Source organism: Nothobranchius furzeri, chromosome 14, assembly GCF_043380555.1.
Source record: "Nothobranchius furzeri strain GRZ-AD chromosome 14, NfurGRZ-RIMD1, whole genome shotgun sequence".
Lineage (NCBI taxonomy): Eukaryota > Metazoa > Chordata > Actinopteri > Cyprinodontiformes > Nothobranchiidae > Nothobranchius > Nothobranchius furzeri.
In genome coordinates this window covers 48,705,269-48,730,091 of record NC_091754.1, presented here as the reverse complement: position 1 = coordinate 48,730,091, position 24,823 = coordinate 48,705,269, and the positions used below count along the sequence as shown (strand labels likewise).

Sequence of the window (24,823 nt, the reverse complement as noted above, 5' to 3'; positions counted from 1 at the left end):
ACAAGAGAAGCCCATCAAAAAAAAAAAACTATCAATAAGGGTCAATAAATAAGGTCGATGTTGTGTCTGAACCACAGCTGATCATCGACACTCCCACAAGTCCCATCACCAGCGGGCTGCCGCTGTTTTTTGTCATCACCGTCACCGCCATCAAGCAGGTGAGTCCTAAACGTCTTTGTGACGTCTTCCTTCTTTTCTTCTACTCGCTTACCTCCAACCACATGGATGAACCTCTCCGTGTCCTTCTGCTCCTCCATCAGGGTTACGAGGACTGGCTGAGACACAAAGCAGACAAAGCTGTCAACGAGTGTCCCGTGCAGGTGGTGCAGAACGGGAAAATCATCTGCAAGCAGAGTCGCAGGCTCAGGGTGTGTGTGTGTGTGTGTGTGTGTGTCTGTGTGTGAGTCACTCACGTTTCATGCTTGCGAGTGAGCTGGTCGAGCGCTTGCGTCCACCTCTAGCTGTTTAAAAAATGTTACATTAATATTTGCAATACAACGACTTGGTAAAACCATCATTGTTGATGCAGAATCGGCGGGACAGGAAACAACCCTGATTCAGCACATTTATTTCATTTCCTGTTTCTACTTTAAAGCATTCGTGAACTCTTTTTATGACCTTGTGCAGTTTACAGTTTATGCCTCAGAAAAGATTAAAATCTTATTATTTCAAGACAATGACTGAATCATTTTTCCCCGGATGTGTCTCAGGTGGGAGATGTGGTTTTGGTGAAAGAGGACGAGACTTTTCCGTGTGATCTGATTCTTCTCTCCTCATCTCGAGATGACGGGACGTGTTACGTCACCACAGCCAGCCTGGATGGGGAGAGCAGCCACAAGGTTGGTTAAACGCACCTGTTTCATCTCAAAATGATCTTTTTTTAATCTCTGTTGCAACAGCTTTTATTAGCTCTAATTCCTGTTTCTGTATTTATCTATAATTACCGAATTAGACGTTCAAGATAGAATCTACTGTCTACGTGTTTTCCACTGATTATATAAATTAACAAGGGGCCGTGTTTGTCTCGTTTAGATCACATTAAATGGAACATATTATGCAAAACTCACCTTTTGGATCATTTTGTGCTGCCATATGGGTCTCCTCTGCATCTATAAACACTCAAAACATCAAAAATATGTCTATTCATTTGCAATCGTATTTGGTTTTAGGATTTATGTGCCCTAAAACAAACTGTGTTAAAAAGTCCCCATTTGTGATGTCACAAATGGGGAAAGTAGAACAGATGCACCTCTCACATGCAAGAATGAGCTTCTCAGTTTATAGCAGCCTGAGCGGGAGATGGTGGGCGTGGCCAGCAACAGCTTGTTTTCTTAAAGTGACAGAGCCCTGAAACGGCTCATTCTGGAAGGTACTGAAACAACTAAATTATATGAGAGGTTTTAACTGAAAAAAACCCTCCCTAAAAAACATGTTTTGAATCGACCGTAGAACTAATATAAAATATTAACGCGTCCCTGTTAAGGTGAGCTGACGAGAAGAGGTCTGCTGCTGGAAAATGACACGTTTAGCTATAAAACTAAATAAAATTCAATGTCTGTGATTTGGGAGAAGTGCTTTTCTGTAATGAGCGACCTGAGCCAACAGAAAATACACGACTCAGACATGCATCAGTAGAGTCAGCAGAAGAGAAGAGCTAGTGTTAGCCTCCCTTTCAGCTAATTCAGCAAAACAAAGACATGAGTTTATTCAAGTTTTACACATTTCTGCGTCTCTGCTTTGCTTTTCCAACCCAGACCTACTACGCAGTTCAGGACACCAAAGCTTTCACCACCGAGGAGGAGGTCAGCTGCATCCACGCCACCATCGAGTGCGAGCAACCTCAGCCGGACCTGTACAAGTCAGTGCAGCAAACACAACCACACACTCACTCAAAAGTAAACGTTTTAGTAAGCATCTGTTTTCCCCCAACATAGATTTGTGGGCCGCATTAACGTCTACATGAACAATGAACCCGTAGCCAGGTAACTGCTGAGGAAATCCCGAGTTTCTGCAAAACAGCCATTTTTAGAGCTTGTCTAGTTTCTGATGGAGTTGATGATGATGAACTTGTTCTTTTTTAGGCCGCTGGGATCAGAGAACCTGCTGCTCCGAGGAGCCACGCTCAAAAACACAGAGCACATCTATGGTAAAGAAAAATCACTACAGAGCGTTTAGACTAAAGCAAAAGAAAACTAACTGATTTGTGATGTTGTCACCTGTAGCTGTGGCGATCTACACTGGTATGGAAACCAAAATGGCTCTGAATTATCAGTCCAAGTCTCAGAAACGATCTGCGGTGGAAAAGTAAGCTCTTTTCATTTTCCCTTCATAAACGTCTCCAGATGAAACAAAGAGCGGGTTAGCATCGACTGAATTCACTTTCTCACGTTGGATTAGATAACCGTGTCATTTTTATTTAGCTCATCCTTTCATCCATCTGCTCACTTCTCATGTCTTCATTTACTCACTGACGGAGCACCCTCTGGTGCTCGCCGCTCTCACTGAATCTATTTCTCTCCATCTGGTGTTGATGGAGTCTAGACTCCAGATGGCTGGTGGAAATGAGCGACTGGAGGTGGATTTCATTTGCACTTGTTTTCTGTGAGCTGGATTCCTTCACTGGCGTTAGCCTTCCTTTTACCAGCTGAGTTACGTCCTTGTCCTGCTCTGGTGTGGATGTGCAGCTCGTTTCAGTGGGTGCACCACAATGTTTTATTGATTGTCCAAAAGATGGAAGGACTGATGCAAATTGGTTATTATTAATTTTTTTTGACAGATATTTAGCTTAAAGGAGCAATATGTAAGTATTTTACAGTGAAATAATCAACAGTCTATCATCGCAGTCACCTTGGAAGGAAGGTTACATTCTCAGTGCTGGGGGGTTGTCGGTTTTTCTCCTTTAAAGTGGCCAAAAACAGACAAAGGTTGCACCGAGCTAACGCTGCAGCGCTGACGTTTGTAACCAACACCGGCCGGCAAAAAGCTCCATTGTTGTTTAAAGAACAGTAGCCAGTAAACAGGAGCGACCCAGAAGTTATCTCCTGTACCCGTCAGAAGCCACGGCATCTTTTAGTTTTACTCTAATATCAGGTAAAGAAGGCTAGATGCTATCGTTGAGCTAACAATGCCAACAGTGAATTAGAAGCAAATAGGCGGCTCTAAAAATATCTCGAGCTACTTTTTCAATCACCAAAAACTCGACATTACAGTGAAATGTGTGCGAAGTGAATAACGAGTCAGTCGTGGCGTTTTACTTCCTCTAATGAGTCGTCCAGAACTGTAACAGCAAGACGGCAAACAGCCAAACTTCCTCTAATGCCAGAGAAATATTACAGTAATAAGTGTAGTAAGTGCTCCCTACCGTAAAACACCCAAGGGTGCTAACACCAGGTATGACTGTGAATTTGTCTACGTACTTTGTATGACTCACCTTTGCGCTCATCGTCTGTAATCGTCTGCTGCTGATCCGTAGCTGGCGACAGCCATGACACCTCGGAGTGGCGGTGAGAGTCATGTGACCACAGGATGTCATTCCTACTTCATTCTTATCACACCTTTAGGTTTACTTCTCTTCTTCTACAGGTCGATGAATGCCTACCTGGTGGTTTACCTGTGCATCCTCATCAGCAAGGCCGTCATCAACACGGGGCTGAAGTACCTGTGGCAGTCTGACCCCAACAGAGACGAGCCCTGGTACAACGAGAGGACCGACACCGAGAGGCAGAGACACATAGTAAGTGTTGAGTCCTCTAAAGCTGCTAAAACAAAACAATACATGACGTCATCTTTTTGTTGTCCTCAGCTGATCAGGGCGTTCACAGACTTCCTGGCCTTCATGGTCCTTTTCAACTACATCATCCCCGTCTCCATGTACGTCACCGTGGAGATGCAGAAGTTCCTGGGCTCTTACTTCATCATGTGGGACGACGAGATGCTGGACGAGGAGCTGGGGGAGAGGGCGGTGGTCAACACGTCGGACCTGAACGAGGAGCTGGGACAGGTACGCCACACTCAGCAAGATGAAAAGGTTTCCCGCCATTTTCCCTTTCCTGGTACAACTTTCCCACCTCCCTGTTTCGTCCCAGGTTGAGTACGTATTCACAGACAAGACGGGGACGCTGACAGAGAACAACATGGAGTTTATCGAGTGCTGCGTGGACGGACACGTTTACATTCCTCACGCCATCTGTAACGGACAGGTACCATCACACGGGACTGACCGTTAACATTATTTACAGATTTCTGACATGTTTTTGTACCTAAATGAGTTAGAAATGGGGAGAAAAGGGACGTTTTAACGATGTTTCTGTTTGCTGTAGTGGTCAGTTTTAAGTCAGGTGAGCTGAGAGCATCCTTCATAAAGGTGAGGGTGAATGGACCCAAAATAAAAACAGCATTACTCAGAAATGTTGATATTTACTTTTTTCTCTACTGATGTAATAAGTTAGATTAATAAAAGTAATAGAGAAAAATAAAACTACATGACATAACGGAGTAAGACTATCATTTTAAACCCTGACAGCATGAAAACACGCAGCGCCACACAGTCATTACCTTCCCCTTCTCCCGAGTTTGCTGCCGCAGTTCACCTGAGAGCTGAGCATCACGTTACCTGTGATGGTGTCGGTTTCATGCTATCGTAGAACTTTTATGATCCCTGTGTCGTATCGGGGAATCCTTGCAGATAATATGTGAGATCACGTTGTGTCCTCTGACATCGCTGTGGCTCACGTCTCAGAAAACGGTTGCTGTGGTAACACAGCATCACCACATCACTGATCAGTGAAAGTGTGTTTCCTTTCAGGTCGGCCAACATGACATTGTTTATGATCGATTACAGCTAACATAATAAGTGATCATAAACAGTCATATAAACTCTGATAACCGATGATATAAAAGACAGGTGTGTTAATATCTACACCTGTGCTGTTACCAGGTGATGCCAGGAGCCTCTTCTATAGACATGATCGACACATCGCCTGGGCCTGACGCCAGAGTAAGTGTTTTCCTGACTGACTGTTTGTGTGTGTGTGTGTGTGTGTGTGTATTAACGCCGGTGTGTGTCCACCACAGGAGCGCGAGGAGCTGTTTTTCCGTGCGTTATGTTTGTGCCACACGGTGCAGGTGAAGGAGGAGGAGACGGTCGACGGGATCAAACATGGCATCCACCAGGGGAAGTCCTCCTCCTTCTACATCTCCTCCTCTCCAGACGAAGTGGCTCTGGTGGAAGGCATGAAGAGGTAGAACACACACACAGGCAGGAAACAGGAAACGGAAGGTGAGGTGAAGTGACTCCACTCTGAATGTTCTGTGCTGCAGGCTCGGGTTCACGTATCTGAGACTCAAGGATGGACAGATGGAAATCTTAAATAGAGATGATGAGGTAGAGAGGTAAGTTTTCCTTTAAAACACATCTAAAGTAACAGGATTCACGTGTTTGTTTGTTATTCTCACATCAGATGTGTTCATTTATTCAGGTTTGAGCTGTTAGAAGTTCTAACTTTTGACTCAGTGAGACGAAGGATGAGTGTCATCGTCCGGGCCGGTTCAGGTACCACGCACGTTACGTCCTATAGATGCAAACGTACTGTATAATTGTATTTGTGTGTTTTACCTCCCACACACGTGTTTTCTGTGTGTGTGTGTGTGTGTGTGTGTGTGTGTGTGTGTGTGTGTGTGTGTGTGTGTGTGTGTGGACAGGCGAGATGTATTTGTTCTGTAAAGGTGCCGATTCCTCCATCTTCCCCAGAGTCATCAAAGGCAAGGTGGAGCAGGTCAAAGCGCGGGTGGAGCTGAACGCTGTGGTGAGAACATGCACACACGCACGCGCACGCACACACACACAGGCTTACACACGCATTCACACACACACAGGCTTACACACGCATTCACACACACGCACACAGACAAACACACACACACACACACACACACACACACACACACACACACACACATACACACACACACACACAGGCATGCACACGCATGCACACAGAAACACACATGCATGAATACACATGCACATACCGTAGATCAGGTGAACAAGAAGGCCTCTTTTACTAAAGTTTGAAAGGTCACATGACTTCAGTAGTTTTCCTAGTTGCAGAAACATGACCATGGTTTCCACAGCGACTGCAGAAGTGGATCAGTAGAATGTGACCTTCCTCCATCTTTACGTCACACACATTGAGTTCAGGGTGACTATAAATAGTTTAAATTTAGGTTTTAAATGAATTTTTACAAAAGATGCAACAGAAAAAAGGTTTCTATTTGTGGGAAACATTTGAGTTTCCGTAAAAACACAAAGATAACTGAAGTGTTTCTGTTGTTTCCAACAGAGAGGAAGCAGCTCAGTAAATGAGTTAAATAGAGCACCATCACCCCAGGACCCATTCTAGTTTCATGACTTAGCTAAACCACTAACTGAGGGGTCAGGACTCCAGCGTGGCTCAAGAATCATCAAGTCATGAGATCTCCACAAGTCTAATTAGATGTCAAACATAATGCTGAAAGCATAATTTCATCAGAAATTACAGAAGACATTAGCAATAATAGTGATGAACGGGTCAGCACCAGAGATGGACCAGTTCTGGGGTCTCATCTATCAAACATTGCGTAGAATCCTTACTAAAACCGTACTTAAGCTCAGTAAAAGAAATGTACTTACGCCAAGTAGGTTTGTGATCTATCAAACATGGAGTATGCACAGCTGCACGCAATCTCCACTTCATAAATCGGAGCCTAACGAGAAGGTTTCTCAGCTGCATTTTAGTCACATCCCGCCCTCACCACGCCAATTTACTGCCATAAATAGTCAATGCAAAGTGCCTTGTGGATCTCAGGCATATACATAAGCTGGCTGTTGCAGCGCTCCGCCAATGACATGGCGACCGTAGATCAAGGCAGATCAAGGAAGCGCAATTTCACAGAAGCAGAAATTGAGGTACTTGTGGGTGAGGTGGAGAAATGAAAGGAAGTGCTTTTGCAGAACAAATAAGAGAAAATCCACGGAGTGGCACAGCGTTGCTGAAGCCGTCAATGTTGTGAATTCTTCAGCGAGATCTGTGGCAGATTTAAAAAATGGTCCAATCGGGGTTCGGTCCCCAGACTCCCGGGTGAAAGCCACACTCACTAACCAGTCAGCCAAACGGAGATCTCCCCTGTACAAGTAGCCAGGGCGTATGATCAATCGGGTCACAGTGACAAGACACACACTGTCATAGACGCACGACATTCTGTCTCAATCTGTCCCCCTGCTGATATTCTGCATTCCCTATTCTGTGCTTCAGGCTGTGTGTGTGTGGGGGTCTTGTTCTCTGTGAAAACGAAGCAGTACAAGTGATGATGCTGCAGGATTTCATATCCTTCTCAGCAGCAGCACTGCAGGTGCTCTCCATGTCCAAAATGTGCGTAAGCCAGGTCCTTGGTCAACTTAAAGTTGCGCACATTTTTCCGCAAAGTTTTCTTTCATAAATGCCAAAGTTTGCGTGGAAAGTTGCTTACGCAGTTTTCCAACCCCGTTTTGTGCGTAAGCAAGCTTCAGAAATGAGGCCCCTGGTCTTTTAGGGTCCTTGTGTGATCAAACACAACAAAAAGAGATTTTCTCCCTCAAATCTGTGCCTGAACCGTTTTTGTGTCTTCAGGAAGGCCTGAGGACTCTGTGCGTTGCTTATCGTCCTCTGAGCCCTGAACAGTACCAGCAGGTTTGTCACCAGCTGAGCGGGGCCAAGTTGGCCCTTCAAGACCGAGACAAGCAGCTGGCCGAGGCCTATGACATAATCGAGAGAGACCTGATACTGCTGGGAGCCACCGCCGTGGAGGACAGGTGGATGACGATTTGCTCCTCTTGACGTGACACGTTTTAACAACAGAAGCTTCTGTTACAAACATTTTATTTCCCCAACAGGCTGCAGGAGAAAGCTGCAGACACCATCGAGTCCCTCCACCAAGCCGGCATGAAGGTGTGGGTGCTGACCGGAGACAAGATGGAGACCGCAGCTGCTACCTGCTACGCCAGCAAGCTGTTTCGCCGCAGCACCCAGATCCTGGAGCTGACCACCAAACGTACGGAGGAACAGAGCCTCCACGACGTCCTGTTTGACCTCAGCAGGACGGTCCTCAGGCATTATGGGGGCATGTCCCGGGACAACTCATCTAGGTCTGACACAAAGTACCCTGAGATGATCTAAAGTCGAGTATTTACAATAGTTACATTTGCATGGTGTATTTTACCTCTTCAGCCTGTCTGGTGACTGCACCGACTTTGGGCTGATCATTGACGGAGCCACCCTTTCTGCTGTCATGAGACCCGGCCAGGAGGACTCCAACTCAGGGAACTACAAAGAGATCTTTCTGGAAATCTGCCGCAATTGCAGCGCCGTGCTCTGCTGTCGGATGGCGCCGCTTCAGAAAGCGCAGGTACAAAAACCGCTGACGTCTGAGCCACTGATGGACGACCTCGTGCTGAAACAGTCATCAAAAAATCTTTCTTATTCACAGATTGTCAAGATGATCAAAGCGTCCAAAGAGCATCCCATCACGCTTGCTGTTGGAGATGGAGCTAATGATGTTAGCATGATCCTGGAAGCTCATGTTGGCATTGGTCAGTGTTGTCGTAAGGCTAATCAATCAAACCCAACATAAATTAGGATAACGCCTCTTACCTGATTCCTGCCTTTGTGGGGTCTAAGGGTTTGCTTTAGGGTTTTGTCTGATTAGCAGAGAAAGCTAACTAAGTTAGGCTCTAAAGAGTTTTTAGAAACCAAAGGTCATCCTATAAATGCGTAGCCTAGCAAGCTATCCTAGATGTAAATACATAGTCTGGCCACGACTTATAGACAGAGCTTGGTCATAGGAGCAGTCTTTATGGCTGCCTTGAAAACAGTCTTAGGCAGCAAAAGCTTCCAAACCACCACATGTTCCTCACTACAGAAATCAGTCAATGGGCCAGTCTGCCATACACCACCATACACCGCCGTACACCACCATACACCGCCATACACTTCCATACACCACCATACACCGCCATATACCACCATACACTGCCATACACCACCATAGATCGCCATGTACCACCATACACCACCATACACCGCCATATACCACCATACACCGCCATAGACCACCACCATACACCGCCATACACCACCATACACCGCCATACACCACCATACACTGCCATACACCACCATACACCGCCATACACCATCACCACACACCACCAAACACGCCATACACCACCATACACCGCCATATACCACCATACACCGTCATAGACCACCACCATACACCACCATACACCGCCATACACCACCATACACCGTCAAAGAAGTACCATTTTCCTGCTCGTCTAAAAAGAAGCCCAGGTCTAAATGGTCCAAAGTTGATGCCAAAGCCTTTTAGAGTCAATGCCATTGTTGTTTTGGTTTGTTGCAGCTCTGGGGCTAAGCCCGCCCAACGTCTCTACAGGAATTAAAACACAAAGGAAGTTTAAAACATGTGAAAACTTTCACTTTTGTATGCCCTTCTTCACCACTCTCTCTTTATTCTGCTCTCCCCACCTATTCCACCTTCCTCAGGATCCACTGATTTCCCTCTTTCCTAGTCACTCTCTCTTTTTCTTAACATTTTTTAAAATCACAATCACAATTGTCTATTTTTTGCTCATTTGAAATACATTTTAACCATTTTCTGAATTATTTTTTATATTTTTACATTTTTTGTTTTTGTGAAGCGCCTCATGATTTTTATCTTGAGAGGCGCTATAGAAATGATATTTTCTTCTTCTTCTTCTTCAAAATAAAAGTCACGTGCAGATTTCCAGTTGCTTAACTAGTAAAAAACGTACTTCGGTACCAGTGAAATCTTTGTAGCCGATGTAAACAGAACCAAAAATAAGCCGCAGACCTTTTTAAATACATGCTGCCATCTTTCTCCTTGCTTGTTATCGTGTGAACTTCCGAAATCACGCGTGATGTTGCAATTCCCATGTCTGAAATGCTCCCGTTTGGAAGTGAGCTCACGGCTAGAAGGCCTCTATGACGTACATGCCGCTCACATGTCTGGAGGGGTTAGCCAAGCCAATGGTAGCCCTGCTTAGGCAACAAGGGGTGTGGCTAGACCGACCTGCAGAACAAAGTCTTTAGCTACTGCTATGGTTTGTCTAGATTTAAAGGCTACTACATGTGTTTCTTGGCTCTAGGTATTATGGGTAAGGAGGGTCGTCAGGCAGTACGGAACAGTGACTACGCCATCCCAAAGTTTAAACACCTAAAGAAGATGCTGCTGGTCCACGGTCACTATTACTACATACGCATCTCTGAACTTGTGCAGTACTTCTTCTACAAGGTACTTCCTCTGCCTTCTTGTTGTAAACGTCTGTGTTTGCTGCGTTCTGGTGTTCATGTGACATCTTTGAACAGGTGCAAGAGGCAGGAATGTGTGTTGGTTACAAATACAGATGAAAAAAAGGTGAAATCTGCAAACTTCCTCTTTCCTCTTTTTGTTTTTCTCCCAGAACGTCGTTTTCATGTTCCCTCAGTTCATCTACCAGTTCTTCTGTGGCTTCTCCCAGCAGGTGGGCACAGGCAGAATCATTTAACGCTCATGAAAGACAAGAAACTCAAGTCTCTGGTTTCTGTTGCTCTGAACAGCCGCTGTACGACACGGCGTACCTGACTCTGTACAACATCAGCTTCACCTCGCTGCCCATCCTCCTCTACAGCCTCATGGAGCAGCACATCAACATGGACATTCTGAAGAAGGACCCCTCTCTTTATAAGTTGGTGTTTGGCCATAAATCTGATACTAATTAAGACTCTTACAAAACACAAAATCTCACATTTAGTCAAATATTTTAGTGAAGCTAATTAAAAATCATATTTTAAAACCCTTTATGCTTCATTTGACTCTGAATTTGATGACAAAACGTGGATGATTAAAATAAAATTCCCTTTTATTTGTACCTCAATAAGTCATCAAGACACTTTATACAGAAGAAGTACAATGTCTCCATTATATGACTTTTTTACACATTGAATATTTATGCTGGAAATTTATGTATTAAAATGATTTAACTTTTAATAAACTAGCAGACAACTCCCCCTTAAAAATTCAACAACAGAATTTCAGCGTAAAAATTTCATAATCTAAATTTCAACAACAAATGAGGTGACCTCCTGGTGACCCAAGCTAAAGCAATCGTCACCTAATCGAGTCGACGCCTCACTGATGTCACATGATCAGTTGTTGTGATTTGATTGGCTCAGAGCAACTCGACTCGACTGAATGACGATTGCTTTGGCTTGAGTCACCAGGAGGCCGCCTCAGTTGGTGAATTTTTACAGAAAAATGTTTACGTTGAAATTCTCCAACTGAATTTTTATGGATCTAATGTTTTTTCTGGTGTTCGTTAAGTTAAAAAGATTCAACTACATAATTTCACATAATAAAAATTCAATGTCTAAAAAAGTCATATTCTGGTGAGGCTGTATTTGCCCCATAAATATACCTACTGCATCACATAAATGAATGTTTTATCGTGCTGACAGGATTCTGAGATGTTTGACTGATAAAATCAGGTTTAAATATCGATTATCTTGTTTCTGGTCGGTTTGAAAGTGCTGCCGATGATTGTGATGTGAATGTTTCCAGAGATATTGCCAAAAACTGCCTGCTGCGATGGCCCATCTTCATTTACTGGACTGTCCTGGGGGTGTACGATGCCATGGTGATGTTCTTTGGTGCTTACTTCCTGTTTGACAACACGTCCTTCACCAGTAACGGACAGGTAACACACACGTTTAACCTCTTTATCTCATTTGGGGACCGTGTTTTTTTCTCCGGTTGTTTAATCTTGGACACACTGATCAAATTAATTAATTACTTTTTTATTTTTATGTTTTCCAAATTTTTTCCATACATCCATCTTGATGCCACTTTTTAAAAATTAAACAATAAATCAGCTTTTATTTTTAATTTTAACATAATGTCTATATTTTATTTTGTAAAAAGCTGACTCCACCCTAGCAACCAAGGTTGATGTTTTATAGTAAAATAAAGAGGTTCAGTTATACTAAACTCAGCATTTTCCAGGAGTTGTAATCCTAGTAGATCCACACACAAGCTAACTGGTTTTATTCTTGCATTATAGACATTTTACATATTTTCTGATGAGCTTTACCAAATCAAAATAAAAAGTGCAGAGTACTGAGTAGTGGTGTGTAATGGCAGGGATCTGGCAACACGATATTTATCACAATACAGAGGAGATGATAGGATATTATGCAAAGTCAGACAATATTTGCAATTGAATTTAATTGTAAAACTCAGTCCGACGTTTCCAAGATGCATCTAGTTTTATGTGAAATCTCGTTCCTACAGAAGGATGGTGGTAAAACACTGCTGCCACCTTGCAGTCGGAAGCTGAATTGCAGCACACACAATACATATGTTAAATATTTGAATGTAAATTCTCTATGAAAACTTGATAAATTTTTTTTAAATGTTGATTCAGTATCATAACAGGTAAATGGCCTGTATTTGATATAGCGCCTTCTAGAGTCCTGGAACCCCCCAAGGCGCTTTACAACACAATCAGTCATTCACCCATTCACACACACATTCACACCCTGGTAGGGTTGAGCGAGGATGTAGCCACAGCTGCCCTGGGGCGCACTGACAGAGGCGAGGCTGCCGAGCACAGGCACCACCGGTCCCTCCGACCACCACCAGCAGGCAAGGTGGGCTAAGTGTCTTGCCCAAGGACACAACAACAGCGACAGACTGGGTGGGGCTCGAACCTGCAACCTTCCGATTACAGGGCGAGCTCTTAACTCCTGTGCCAACGTATCAGTATTTTCTCTGAGCCTTTGAACTATAGTCAGATCTTTGCTAAAGCACCTTGGCTCACTAATCCGTCCTTTCCTGGAGGTTGTTGGGAAATCAAAATTTGACTGATCGGAGGTTTACTGTTTGAAATATTTTTGTTTATTTGGCACAACTGGCCTAACCTAAATTAAAGTGGTCGTCAGTATATCGGATATCAGTATATCGGATATCAGACATCGGTATGTCGGATATCGGTATGCCGGATATGGGTATATCAGATATCGGTATATCGGATATCAGTGTATCGAATATCTGTATATCAGTATATCGGATATCAGACATCGGTATGTCGGATATCGGTATATCAGATATCGGTATATCAGATATCAGTGTATCGAATATCTGTAAATTAGTATATCGGGTATCAGACATCTGTATGTCGGATATCGGTATATCAGATATCGGTATATCGGATATCAGTGTATCGAATATCTGTATATCAGTATATCGGATATCGATATATTGGAATATTGGACATCGGTATGTTGGATATCAGATATCGGTATATCGGATATCAGTGTATCGAATATCTGTATATCAGTATATCGGATATCGATATATTGGAATATTGGACATCGGTATGTTGGATATCAGATGTCGGTATATCGGACATTGGTATATCGGACATCGGTATATTGGACATTGGTATATCAAATATCAGTATATCAGTTATTAGTATATCAGTAAATCGGACATCAGTATATCAGATATCAGTATATTGGAATATTGGATATCAGTATATCTGACATCGGTATATCAGTATATGGGATAAAACTTTGCTATGGAGCACTCCTGATCACAATTTATCAAGGAGATATTAAATGCCCAGATTTAATAGTTTAGTTAACACGTGTTTTTCTGTGACTGCTGCTTTTTCATGGAGCAGTATCTATCAGTGCAAATGAGAACTGTTTTCTCCCTTTACAAGCTAATTTGCTCATCGACAGTGTGAATCTATTGATGCTCAATATGTTGTCACACTATATTATAATGTACAGTGATATAATAGAATGCTCTAGTATAACAGTGTGAACCGCCGTGGATGGAAGCAAAACATCATCCAAAAGAGAAAGTCTGAACTTTCTAGATTATTGTGAAGTTTTGATCTTTTTATTGGGTTATTTTCTGTAATGATAGAGCTGAATAACGTGACTTTTTCTGTGTCTGACGCTCTGTACATAAATAGTTTAACTTTAAATTCAGCATTTACAGCAGGGTTTCTCAACCCTGGTCCTCAGCGCCCCCTGTCCTACATGTTTTCCATGTTGCCCTTTCTCTACTTCTACACACCTGACAAACTAATCGCTGATTAACAGGCTTCTGCAGCACTTGATGTCCTCCTCAGGAGGCTATCAAAATATCAGGTGTGCTTGAAGCAAACATTGAAAACATGCAGGACAGGGGGGCGCTGAGGACCTGGGTTGAGAAACCCTGATTTACGGTTTTACAACAAAGCAGCTGTGTGCTGATATGGAGGTGATGTGAGGAACCTGTTACTGTAAATCAGCTTTCAGAGGTGAACTAAAGTAGAGCAGATTCTGATTTATTAAAGGTTTTCTACCACCTTCCCTTTTAATCTTTTTTATCTTTGTTTTAAAGCTCTGCTCTAAATATTTTATTTAAACTGCTTAATCTTTCTTTTTTTGCATCTAATTTGTATTCTTTTTATTTCTCTTCAGCATTGTTTATTTTTAAATTATTATTATTTTCTCACCATATTCTGGTTTTCTTCCTATACTCTTACCTTTGTGTTGCTTTTTCTTTTTGCTTCTCTTTCCTCCTCCCAGCTAATGACAACCAACACACAGATGGTAAGCCTGTCCCTGTCTCTCTGCCATGTCCCACTAGTCTCACTGTCCTGCTTCCCGTTCTGTCCATCACTGATGTACCATCTCATGTTGAGCCCTTTTCGCTTGTAGACCCATCAACTCAAAGCTTTGTTCATGTTCTCAAGCCCAGCTGCTAGCACCAAAACTCTTCTGGTATCAGGATGAATTAGCTCAGAAAATGTTTGCTGTTTGACCAACACTTCAAGCACTTAATCACCATTTATTGAAAGAACAAATCCAGGAAACAGCAGAGAACGTCTCGGTTAGTAGAAGCTAACCATTAGCATTAGCAGCTCCGCCACACAGCAGAACTCCTACAGGCTTGTGTTATTTGTGGAGATAAAACATCAACATTGCAGAGCAAACTGAGTCAGTGGTAGAGTCGTGTTGCTGTTATCCAATCAGAGGAGAGATGCCCAAATATCAGGAAATAAAAAAAGAACAAAACGTTCTGCTCCCCTTTACTCCAGCTAACTTCTACTTCCTGAAACAGAAGTGCCAGAGCTTTTTTCCATCAGAGATCAACTCACAAGGCATCCATTTACACCAGAGACCACTGCAGATTAAAAAAAAAGAATCCTTAGGGTTCTTCTAAAGCTCCTGCTTTTCTATGAGATTATTCTAAAAGTTATTTGCAACTTTCTCTTGATGCTTTTAAAGAAAAAAAAATCTGATAGTAAATGTCAAAGAGACAGGCAGTTTTTCAGTTATTGAGTAATGTTTATTTATATAGCACCTTTAACAGAAAAAAAAATTTAAACCATAAACACATGTACCATACATAAATACTAAAACCAGGCAGCACACACCTATACAGACACAAATAAAAGCAGGAAGCTGAACAATTATAATAAATAAAGCTTATAGTAAAAAAAAAAATTGATTATTCAGACAAAAAATCTAAATGTGAAATTTATGTTTCCACTTTTTCACTTTGTAGAAAAAAAACAATTGTAAAAGCCACAATTTGATTATTTTGTATTTGGTAAAATTCTTCATTCAGGGATGAAAATAATTAAACTCAAACAACCCAAAACACTAAATAATTTCCCAAACAAAATAAATAACTACAAACCACAACAGAATCTCCATATTATTATTGTAAATATAGCATAACAGCTATAATTTAGTTAAACTGGTAGTAGGGTCACTGAGGTCTACCAGGAATTAGTTTGGATTTATAAACCAGGGTGTCGTCTGCATACGGAATTATATTAAATACACTTAAGAGTCCCAGAATTCCACAGTTTAACATAGAAAAAGCAAAACTTTATTTATTTACTGCAGTTATTTTCAGAGTTGTTGACATCAAACCTCATGGTTTGAGGTGTTTTTGATCAGAATTCTCTGTATTGATTGAACAATTCTGCTATGCCATCACATTTTAGGAGAAAACTTCCATCTAAATTTTCTTGAGCCACGGCGAAGCTGTTCTGCTTCTTGTTATCCCTTCAAATATCCTCCATGAATTATTTAATGTTAGAGATGTTTACCTTGCAGAATGAGAAAGGCTTTCATCATAACCATTTCCCATCATCCACTAGACATCTGAATGTGGCTACGTCAGCACTCTGCCATCTGTCTGATTGATTGATTCCTCCTTGAAAAGAAGTTTCCTTTAATAACTTCTACAGGAGTTTTACAACTTAGTTTCTCTTCACCCCTGGAGCATTTATTCCAGGTAAAACCGATGAAATTACCAGGATTTACAAGAGTGGATTGTTTTTTCTTTGCAGATGTTTGGAAACTGGACGTTTGGGACTCTAGTCTTCACTGTCCTTGTCTTCACTGTTACATTCAAGGTAACATGACTTAAACATGCTGCTTTAAATTTAAAAGATTTCATTCAACACATATAAAACCTCATACATGATACCTGTCCTGCAGTTGGTTCTAGATACGCACTACTGGACCTGGATCAACCACTTTGTCATCTGGGGCTCGCTGGTCTTCTTTGTGGTCTTCTCTTTACTCTGGGGAGGAATTATTTGGTAATACTTTTGTAAAACAAACCACCTACTTGTTGGTAAATGTCACTTGGATCACTACATGCATTTGGGATGTTCTTTTAGGCCGTTCCTGAACTACCAGAGGATGTACTACGTGTTCATGCAGATGTTGTCCAGCGGTCCAGCCTGGCTCAGTATCATCCTTCTGATAACAGTATGTCTGCTGCCAGATGTGGTGAAGAAGGTCATCTGGAGGGCGCTGTGGCCGACCACAACAGAGAAAATCCAGGTGGGTGCAATCACAAGCATGGAAACACTTGATTAGCTAATTAACATTAATTTATAAATGTTTTAGTGATAGTAATCTTATTTCTAAGCCTTTTAAAACCTTTTTTAATGTAATTTTTTATGCCTGATTTTCTGCTTAGTTTAATGAATTTTAGGGCTACGCAATATTTTTTTATTGCATATTTGTATCCATCTCGGGCAAATGAGTCACATAATTTACCAACAATATTTCTCGTGATGTCATGATTTGTGTGACTGTGGGTCAGCAGATGTACGCTGGGCGTGGCTACGTCCCAACTTTACTGGATGTGAGTCTCTGAGCCTCTCCGTCTGTGTGCGGTGCTCCATTTTCATTCCTTACATGTAGATTTCTCCAGCATCTAACTCTCAGGATGGTCTTTTAGAAAGAAAAACGTGCTGTTTTAGTAAAAGCGTGAATTGTTCACGTGTTACAGATGATAAATATGTTCAGTAAATGATGGTGAGAACAGACACAATACGGACGTTTACATGGTTAGCTTGCACATAATTAATCTGAACAAAAAAAGCATTTGTTTTAACCTGTAAACCAGAAATAAAAGAAAAGATCAATAGGAGACTCAGTATGTGGATAATTGTTAAAATGATGGCGCAGTGGGTTGTTTGTCCTTTTTACAGGGAGATTTTCTACTTTTTCACATTTCACCTCTGTCTATGGTCAGTCTCACTGGGCTGCTGAGATTATCTTGGAATCACACTTTTGTGAAAACAGCAAAAAGATGTTGAATCATCTGAATGTTAAAGTAAATTTTATGACACAGTTTGGCTGCATAATGTCTGTTCATTCAGTTTGTAGTCCGTTGACCCAGGTTCTGCATGCTTTGAATTTAAGTTTTTTTGGTCTTCAATCATTCATATTTCCACTACACTGCAAAACTGATTTCTAACAAAGTAAAAAATAACAATTTTTTTGATGTTTGCTTCATTTTTTACTGTTGAAAAAATTCTTATAAAAACAGTGTTACTTAAAACAAAGTAAATAATCTGAAATATGATCCAAATTTTATTGTTTTGAGTAAAAATGCCAACAAGGTTAGCAAAAGGTGCTTTGGTTAATTAATCTAAAAAATATATATATATATATATATATATATATATAATTTTATTTTTTATTTATGTATTTATCACACTTTTCCAAAATACTCAAGTGAAACTTCAGCGAGGAACTTTAGAACTCTTGTCAGAAATATTCTTGTACCTGTTTGGTGAATCCCGTTCTCAGTGTGCTACCAACAGCTGCAGCCCAGTGAGATGCCATGTTGCTTTTCTCCATCACTAAACCTTAAATTCCTGCAAATGAATCACCTGAATCTGTGCAGATGTTTGATCCTTTGATACTAACTCTCTTTGGAGGTTTAGCACCTTCCTACTTTATTTGTTATAAACGTTCATACATTCCAGAGTTGTAACTCCTCCCCTTTTTTCCCTCTCCTCCTGGCTGATTCTCCATCCTCTGTGGTAGACTAAGCGTCGGTGCCTTGCCTCTGAGCCTTCCACCATCTTTATGCTGTCCCAGACCTCCAGCAGAATCAGTTTCTAACCCCACCCTTCAGGAGGTGACCCTCTGCCTTTCCTCTGGTCTTAATGTATCTTTATTTCCTGCATCCAGTCCTTCCTGCTTTCTTTGCATGAACTTATTTCATAGATTTTGTGCATGTTTGTACATCTGAGTCATTGTTTTGACTCAGCAGATTTTAGATTGAATGTTAGGATTATTTTTCTTTTTACCTCCAAATGTGTTTCTGTGTTTACTTGTCCACAGCATGTGAGGGATATGAAAAGGCCTGAGAGAGGCCTGGCTTCCCAGAGTTCAGACTCGTTACTAGATGGAGTAGCTGTCACAGAAGTCTAGCTTGCTTCAGTATGGTAAAACGCACAAATTATTCCAGTGTGACGGTGTATTGAGTTTCCATACAGTGGTCATTTTAGGACTTGCCTAGATCTCAGGGAACCAACTTCAGGACAAAACGTCCCAGACCTGAGACTACAGACAAAAATGCATCAGGTATCAGGTAAACTAAACATCCTTCAGGGTAAAAAACATCAGGTTTCAGGAATACGTCCTTCAGGGAAAAAAGACATCAGGTATCAGTAAAACATCTTTAAAGGTAGAAAGCATCAGGTATCAGGAAAACATCCTTCAGGATAGAAAGCATCAGGTATCAGGAAAACATCCTTCATGGTAGAAAGCATCAGGTATCAGGAAAATATCCTTCAGGGTTGAAAGCATCAGGTATCAGGAAAACATCATTCAGGGTAGAAAGCATCAGGTATCAGGAAAACATCCTTAAAGGTAGAAAGCATCAGGTATCAGGAAAACATCATTCATGGTAGAAAGCATCAGGTATCAGGAAAACATCCTTCATGGTAGAAAGCATCAGGTATCAGGAAAATATCCTTCAGGGTTGAAAGCATCAGGTATCAGGAAAACATCATTCAGGGTAGAAAGCATCAGGTATCAGGAAAACATCCTTCCGGGTAAAACGCATCAGGCTCCAGGAAAACATCCTTCAGGGTAGAAAGCATCATGTTTCAGGAAAACATTCTTCAGGGTAAAAAAACATCAGGTTTCAGGAAAAAATCCTTCGGGCAAAAAAAAACATCAGGTATCAGGAAAATGTCCTTCAGGGTAGAAAGCATCAGGTTTCAGGAAAACATTCTTCAGGGTAAAAAAACATCAGGTTTCAGGAAAAAAATCCTTCGGGCAAAAAAAACATCAGGTATCAGGAAAACGTCCTTCAGGGTAAAAACGCATCAGGTTTCAGGAAAACATCCGTCAGGGTTAAAACGCATCAGGTTTCAGGGAAACATCCTTCAGGGTAAAAAACATCAGGTATCAGGAAAACATCCTTCAGGGTAAAAAAAACATCAGGTACCAGGGAAACATCCTTCAGGGTAAAAAACATCAGGTATCAGGAAAACATCCTTCAGGGTAAAAAAAACATCAGGTACCAGGGAAACATCCTTCAGGGTAAAAAACATCAGGTATCAGGAAAACATCCTTCAGGGTAAAAAACATCAGGTATCAGGAAAACATCCTTCAGGGTAGAAAGCATTAGTTTTCAGGAAAACATCCTTCAGGGTAAAAAAAACATCAGGTACCAGGAAAACATCCTTCAGGGTAAAAACGCATCAGGTTTCAGGAAAACATCCATTCATCCATTTTCATCCGCTTATCCGGAGTCGTGTCGCGGGGGCAGTAGCTAAGTTGAGAGGCCTAGACATCCCTCTCCCCAGCCACTTGGACCAGCTCTTCCGGGGGAATCCCAAGGTGCTCCCTGGCCAGGTGAGAGACACAGTCCCTCCAACGTGTCCTGGGTCTCCCTTTAGGCCTCCTCCTGGTTGGTCGAGCCTGGAAAACCTCACCAGGGAGGCGTCCAGGAGGCATCCTGACCAGATGCCCGAGCCACCTCAACTGGCTTAGCATAAACAATGTAAATGAAAATGACTCAGTAATGATCCTAATCTTTCTTGGTGACCCCAATAATCATATTCAGACTTCAAATGCAAATAAAAGGTAACATGGAGGAATTACAAGAGAACCTCAGGCTACATTATGAAAAAGCACTGCTGTAACCTGCCGCTGCAAGGTGCAAGGACAAGACGCAGCAGCCCAAAAAGATGCTTATGTAACAGAGATGAAAATGTGAATTTCACCAAAAGTAATGTGCAGTGATTGTTTGTGTTTTTGGAGCCGCCTACTGGTGGTTAGGCGCAACTGCATGCAACGGGTCCTTCAGGCGCATTCACAGCCCCTCCCACCAAAGCAGTAATGAAAGCTGGTGGAGGTAGGTGTACTGTGAAGCCGCTCTGCACTTTAAGTCATTTTAACCTTTAATTAATATATCAATAGGACTTGTTACAAATATTTAAGTGTTGTTAGAGCATATTTTGAAAAAGGTTAGCTGTGTTTGCATTAAATTAATAACTTTATAGACGAGATTCACACTAATGGAAGCTAGCTTTTCAGTCCTTTTAGTAATGTTTGGGTTTTTTTCTTTTTGCCTTGAACAGACCGTTGTATGCAGTTGCAGCGCACACACACTGATGTATTATTGTGTGCTTGTTTTTACATCAGGTACGTTCAGATGTGTTTGGTAAAAATATGATTTGTAAATGTTTTATTGTTTCAACTGCCGGTGGCAGTTGACTGTTATACCTACTGATGGCAGTTAACTGTTTCAACTGTCGGCGGCTGCGCTGTCATTGTTGGTACTATTAACTATTTTATATGTTTTATCAAAAAGAAAGTATGTATTGCTCTGAAATGCAAGTTGTTAAATTAATATATTGCTGTTGTTATTAAATGCCACTATACGATCATATGATGGAAAAAAAAGGAAAAGCAGTAATGAAAGCTGGTGGAGACCGTTGTATGCAGTTGCAGCGCACACACACTGATGTATTATTGTGTGCTTGTTTTTACATCAGATCCTGCCAGTAAAAAGCTCTGAAGGACAGTCCTGTGTCTGTGGCCTGATTGTATGTGTGCGGTGATTTGAGGCAACTCCAATAACCCTGGACGGACAACAAGAGGAGGCCGTCACACTGGTGCCGTGACTCCCGGATTGCTGAGCAGCTTGATGCGGTTCACCGGAGGTTACTGTGTCGTCTACCTGCAAGTTACCTCTTCACTTCAAGACCTCCACAATTGGGTCACAAGGTTTATGAACTAAGGGAAACAGTAGTTCTATTTCTAATTACCACTGGATTTTAATTGAGTGTGTTTTATTTCTGCTTTATCTTAACATGGCAAAGAGATTTGAACCAAGTGGTAAAACTGTGAACAGTCACCCCTCTTTTGGGAGAGGTAGAGGTGTAATGGGACTTACTTTTCAGCCCGGTTGTGCTGTTGGGTTTGATTTGGGTGCATCACCTATACTACCTGCGAGTAGTAGTAAACCCCAGGGATTAGCTCGGGATCCAGATGAGACACCTACTGGTCAGATGTTATTTGGGGGCCAGAGTCACTCAACACCTGTTGTTGGTAATGACTTACACCAAATAAGTGACATGATTTATCAGTTAGGTTCACAGATTGGGGAATCAATTGCAAATAAACTGTTATCTTCTGGCGTTGCTGGGGGAAAAGAAGCCTGTGGTACCTGTCAGAAACAGGACAGTGCCAATGTTGAGGACGCTTCTGTCTCAGATGGTCAAAGGTTTAATGTCATTGTAAAATCAGAAACCTCACCTGCAGTTTTCAAAGGTGACAATTCTGACAAGTACACTGTTACTGAGTGGGTTGAAATGATGAGAGGTTACCTTAGACGGCAGAACTATGATGTTTCTATGCAAAAAGAGGAAATTATGGGGAAGTTGATGGGTAGAGCCAGAGATGTAGTTAAGATTGGCCTTAGAAGTAATCCTGCCTTAAATGCTACATCCTCCCCAGATGTAATTTATAACATGCTGATACAGTACTTCAGTAACACATCCTCCTGTCTGCCTCTACAAGATTTCTACTCCACACTGCCACTCCAGAAAGAGGATGCTGTTGATTACTGGATTCGCCTTAATAAGGCTGCAGACATGGCTGAGGAAGGTCTGAAGCGTCAAGGGAAGCGCATTGAGGATATTGGTAGCGAAATTGCTAAAATGTTTGTAAAGCACTGCCCTGATACAGAACTAGTTTCAGTGTTTAAGTACAAACAGATTCATGAGTGGACCCCCAAAGACATTCAGGAGAGGCTAGATGAACACCAAAGAGAGCGATTGTCCAGTATTAAAACACCAATGCACAAACCATCTGCAGCCCAATTACTATGTTTTGAGACACACGTTGAGCCCAGAGTCTCCAGTAATGTACATATGCCTGATGGTGTTCTGCTCCATCATGTTGTGCAGCCAACCACTGAAGCTCCTTTATCCTATGCACCTGCGATGGTGCAGAACCAGCAGTTCCAAGGTGATTCAGTTACTCCAGCTGCACAGACATGTTTTCCTTCCCTACAGCCTATGAAGCAGCAGAGTAAATGCACAGAAGTGCAATGCCAGTTCCAGTCTCCAGCTTCTGCCCCACTCAGTCAGCCACAAGAGGGTGCCATGCTTGGTGACATAGTGTCGATGCTCAGGGAGCTTCTCACCAAAGTTCAGCCTAGTGGTCAGCCCTCATATGCTCGTCGTGGGCGCACAAAGGGCCGGGCCAGATCTGTTATGAACTGTCGGGTGTGCAATGATGACAAGCATACAACAGAAACCCACTGCCGTTCAGACCGACTCTGTTTCACATGTTTCAGCCCAGACCACACGAGATGGTCCTGCCCAACCAATACTTCCCCTACAGAAAATATGCAGGGAAACTAGGTGACCTATGTCTGGAGGGAGGTCACATGGGTCAAGGTAAAATCTCCCACACATTTGATGCTGCTGAATTGTACCAAAATATACAGAAACTGAATGAATCAGAAAATGTTATTGTTCAGGACACACAAAGGGTCAAAAACAGTGACAGCTTGTTTTATATGCATGTTAAAGTCGATGGCAAAGTGACTCTTGATGCCATGCTGGACAGTGGTTCGATGGCATGCTCACTGAGTGAAGTAGCCCTGCAGTCGCTAATTAATGCGGGTGTTGTTATCTCTCATCAGGAGGGTACTGATGTTGTGTTTGTGGGATGTGGTGGTGCCAGAGTGAAACCAACTTCAATAATAGATCTGGAGATGGAGATCTATGGATGCAAGCTATTGGTCCCCACCTTTGTTGTAAATAACCAACAGGCTGATCTGCTCGTGGGCTCCAATGTCATCAGGCATCTGTTACACCAGCTAAAGAATGACTCCCCCTATTGGGAAGCTATTTCCACACCAAACCTAGATCACCCTGAGCTTGAGGAGTTCCTCTCTCTGCTTGCTGGCCTGGATCGTCGTTCTGGTGAGGATGTCCCAGACAAAATCGGAACTGTGAGATGTAACACAGCTGTCACTTTGGAGGCTGGAACTGAATATCTTTTATGGGGCAAACTTCCCAAGGATACAAGGTTATCACCTGGCTTGACTGTGATGTCTGAACCCACAACTTCCCACTCTGCTCCCAGAGGCATATTGGTGGCAAGAGCGTTGACACAACTCTGGGGAGACAGATTTGTCCCTCTCAAGATCCTAAATGCTTCCAGTTGTCCTGTAACCATTCGTAGAAATGCTAAACTGGCTGATGTCTACACCTGTCTTGCTATGGAGGACTTGGTTATGCAAGATGTAACATGCTCATATCAAGCTACCACTGTAAAAAGCACTGTTGATCCTACAGCGGAAAACAATGACTGTGTGCAGGAGAGACTGAAAAGTGTTGGTCTGGGTGATCTGGACCTGCAGTCTTGTGACGTGTCAGATGGTTGGCGGAGAAAGCTGGCTGACCTTGTGATCAGCTATGAGGATGTGTTCTCCCGCCACCACTTAGACTGCGGAGAGGCAAAAGGGTTTGTGCACAGGATTCGACTCACTGATGAGAGACCCTTTCGGTTGCCCTATCGCCGTGTGCCGCCTGCTGAATACCAGAAGCTTCGTCAAGTCCTAAATGAAATGGAGGAGAAGGAAATAATCTGCAAATCCACCAGTGAGTTTGCCTCACCCCTCGTTCTAGTTTGGAAGAAGAATGGTGACTTGCGGATCTGCACAGATTTCAGATGGCTCAACAGGCGAACACTGAAGGATGCCCATCCCTTACCACATCAAGCAGACTGCTTAGCTGCTTTGGGAGGGAACACATTCTTCTGCTCAATGGACCTCACATCTGGTTTTTACAACATGCCACTACACAAAGATGACCGAAAATACTCTGCCTTTACAACACCCATGGGATTGTACGAATACAACAGGCTCCCCCAGG

At 42.4% G+C, this 24,823-nt stretch overlaps 1 protein-coding gene across 2 annotated transcripts in view; it reads left to right on the top strand.

The window, feature by feature from the left end:
* atp11a (ATPase phospholipid transporting 11A) overlaps nt 1-21,628 on the top strand; it is a 67,998-nt gene extending 46,370 nt beyond the window's left edge. The window contains exons 4-31 of one of the 2 annotated variants that reach the window (XM_054743112.2): nt 78-158; nt 261-368; nt 711-839; nt 1,755-1,858; nt 1,935-1,982; nt 2,082-2,146; nt 2,223-2,304; nt 3,583-3,733; nt 3,803-4,000; nt 4,086-4,199; nt 4,937-4,996; nt 5,074-5,240; nt 5,320-5,391; nt 5,478-5,551; nt 5,701-5,804; nt 7,647-7,828; nt 7,910-8,161; nt 8,244-8,421; nt 8,503-8,605; nt 10,205-10,350; nt 10,520-10,579; nt 10,656-10,783; nt 11,656-11,791; nt 14,679-14,702; nt 16,457-16,522; nt 16,608-16,711; nt 16,793-16,958; nt 21,428-21,628. In XM_054743112.2, coding sequence (XP_054599087.1) covers nt 78-158; nt 261-368; nt 711-839; nt 1,755-1,858; nt 1,935-1,982; nt 2,082-2,146; nt 2,223-2,304; nt 3,583-3,733; nt 3,803-4,000; nt 4,086-4,199; nt 4,937-4,996; nt 5,074-5,240; nt 5,320-5,391; nt 5,478-5,551; nt 5,701-5,804; nt 7,647-7,828; nt 7,910-8,161; nt 8,244-8,421; nt 8,503-8,605; nt 10,205-10,350; nt 10,520-10,579; nt 10,656-10,783; nt 11,656-11,791; nt 14,679-14,702; nt 16,457-16,522; nt 16,608-16,711; nt 16,793-16,958; nt 21,428-21,493 — 3,168 coding nt within the window. In that variant the 3' untranslated portion in view covers nt 21,494-21,628. The remainder of the gene's footprint in view (nt 1-77; nt 159-260; nt 369-710; nt 840-1,754; nt 1,859-1,934; nt 1,983-2,081; nt 2,147-2,222; nt 2,305-3,582; nt 3,734-3,802; nt 4,001-4,085; nt 4,200-4,936; nt 4,997-5,073; nt 5,241-5,319; nt 5,392-5,477; nt 5,552-5,700; nt 5,805-7,646; nt 7,829-7,909; nt 8,162-8,243; nt 8,422-8,502; nt 8,606-10,204; nt 10,351-10,519; nt 10,580-10,655; nt 10,784-11,655; nt 11,792-14,678; nt 14,703-16,456; nt 16,523-16,607; nt 16,712-16,792; nt 16,959-21,427) is intronic. The other variant, XM_054743113.2, reaches the window with a different exon arrangement.
* Nucleotides 21,629-24,823: the final 3,195 nt, after the last annotated feature.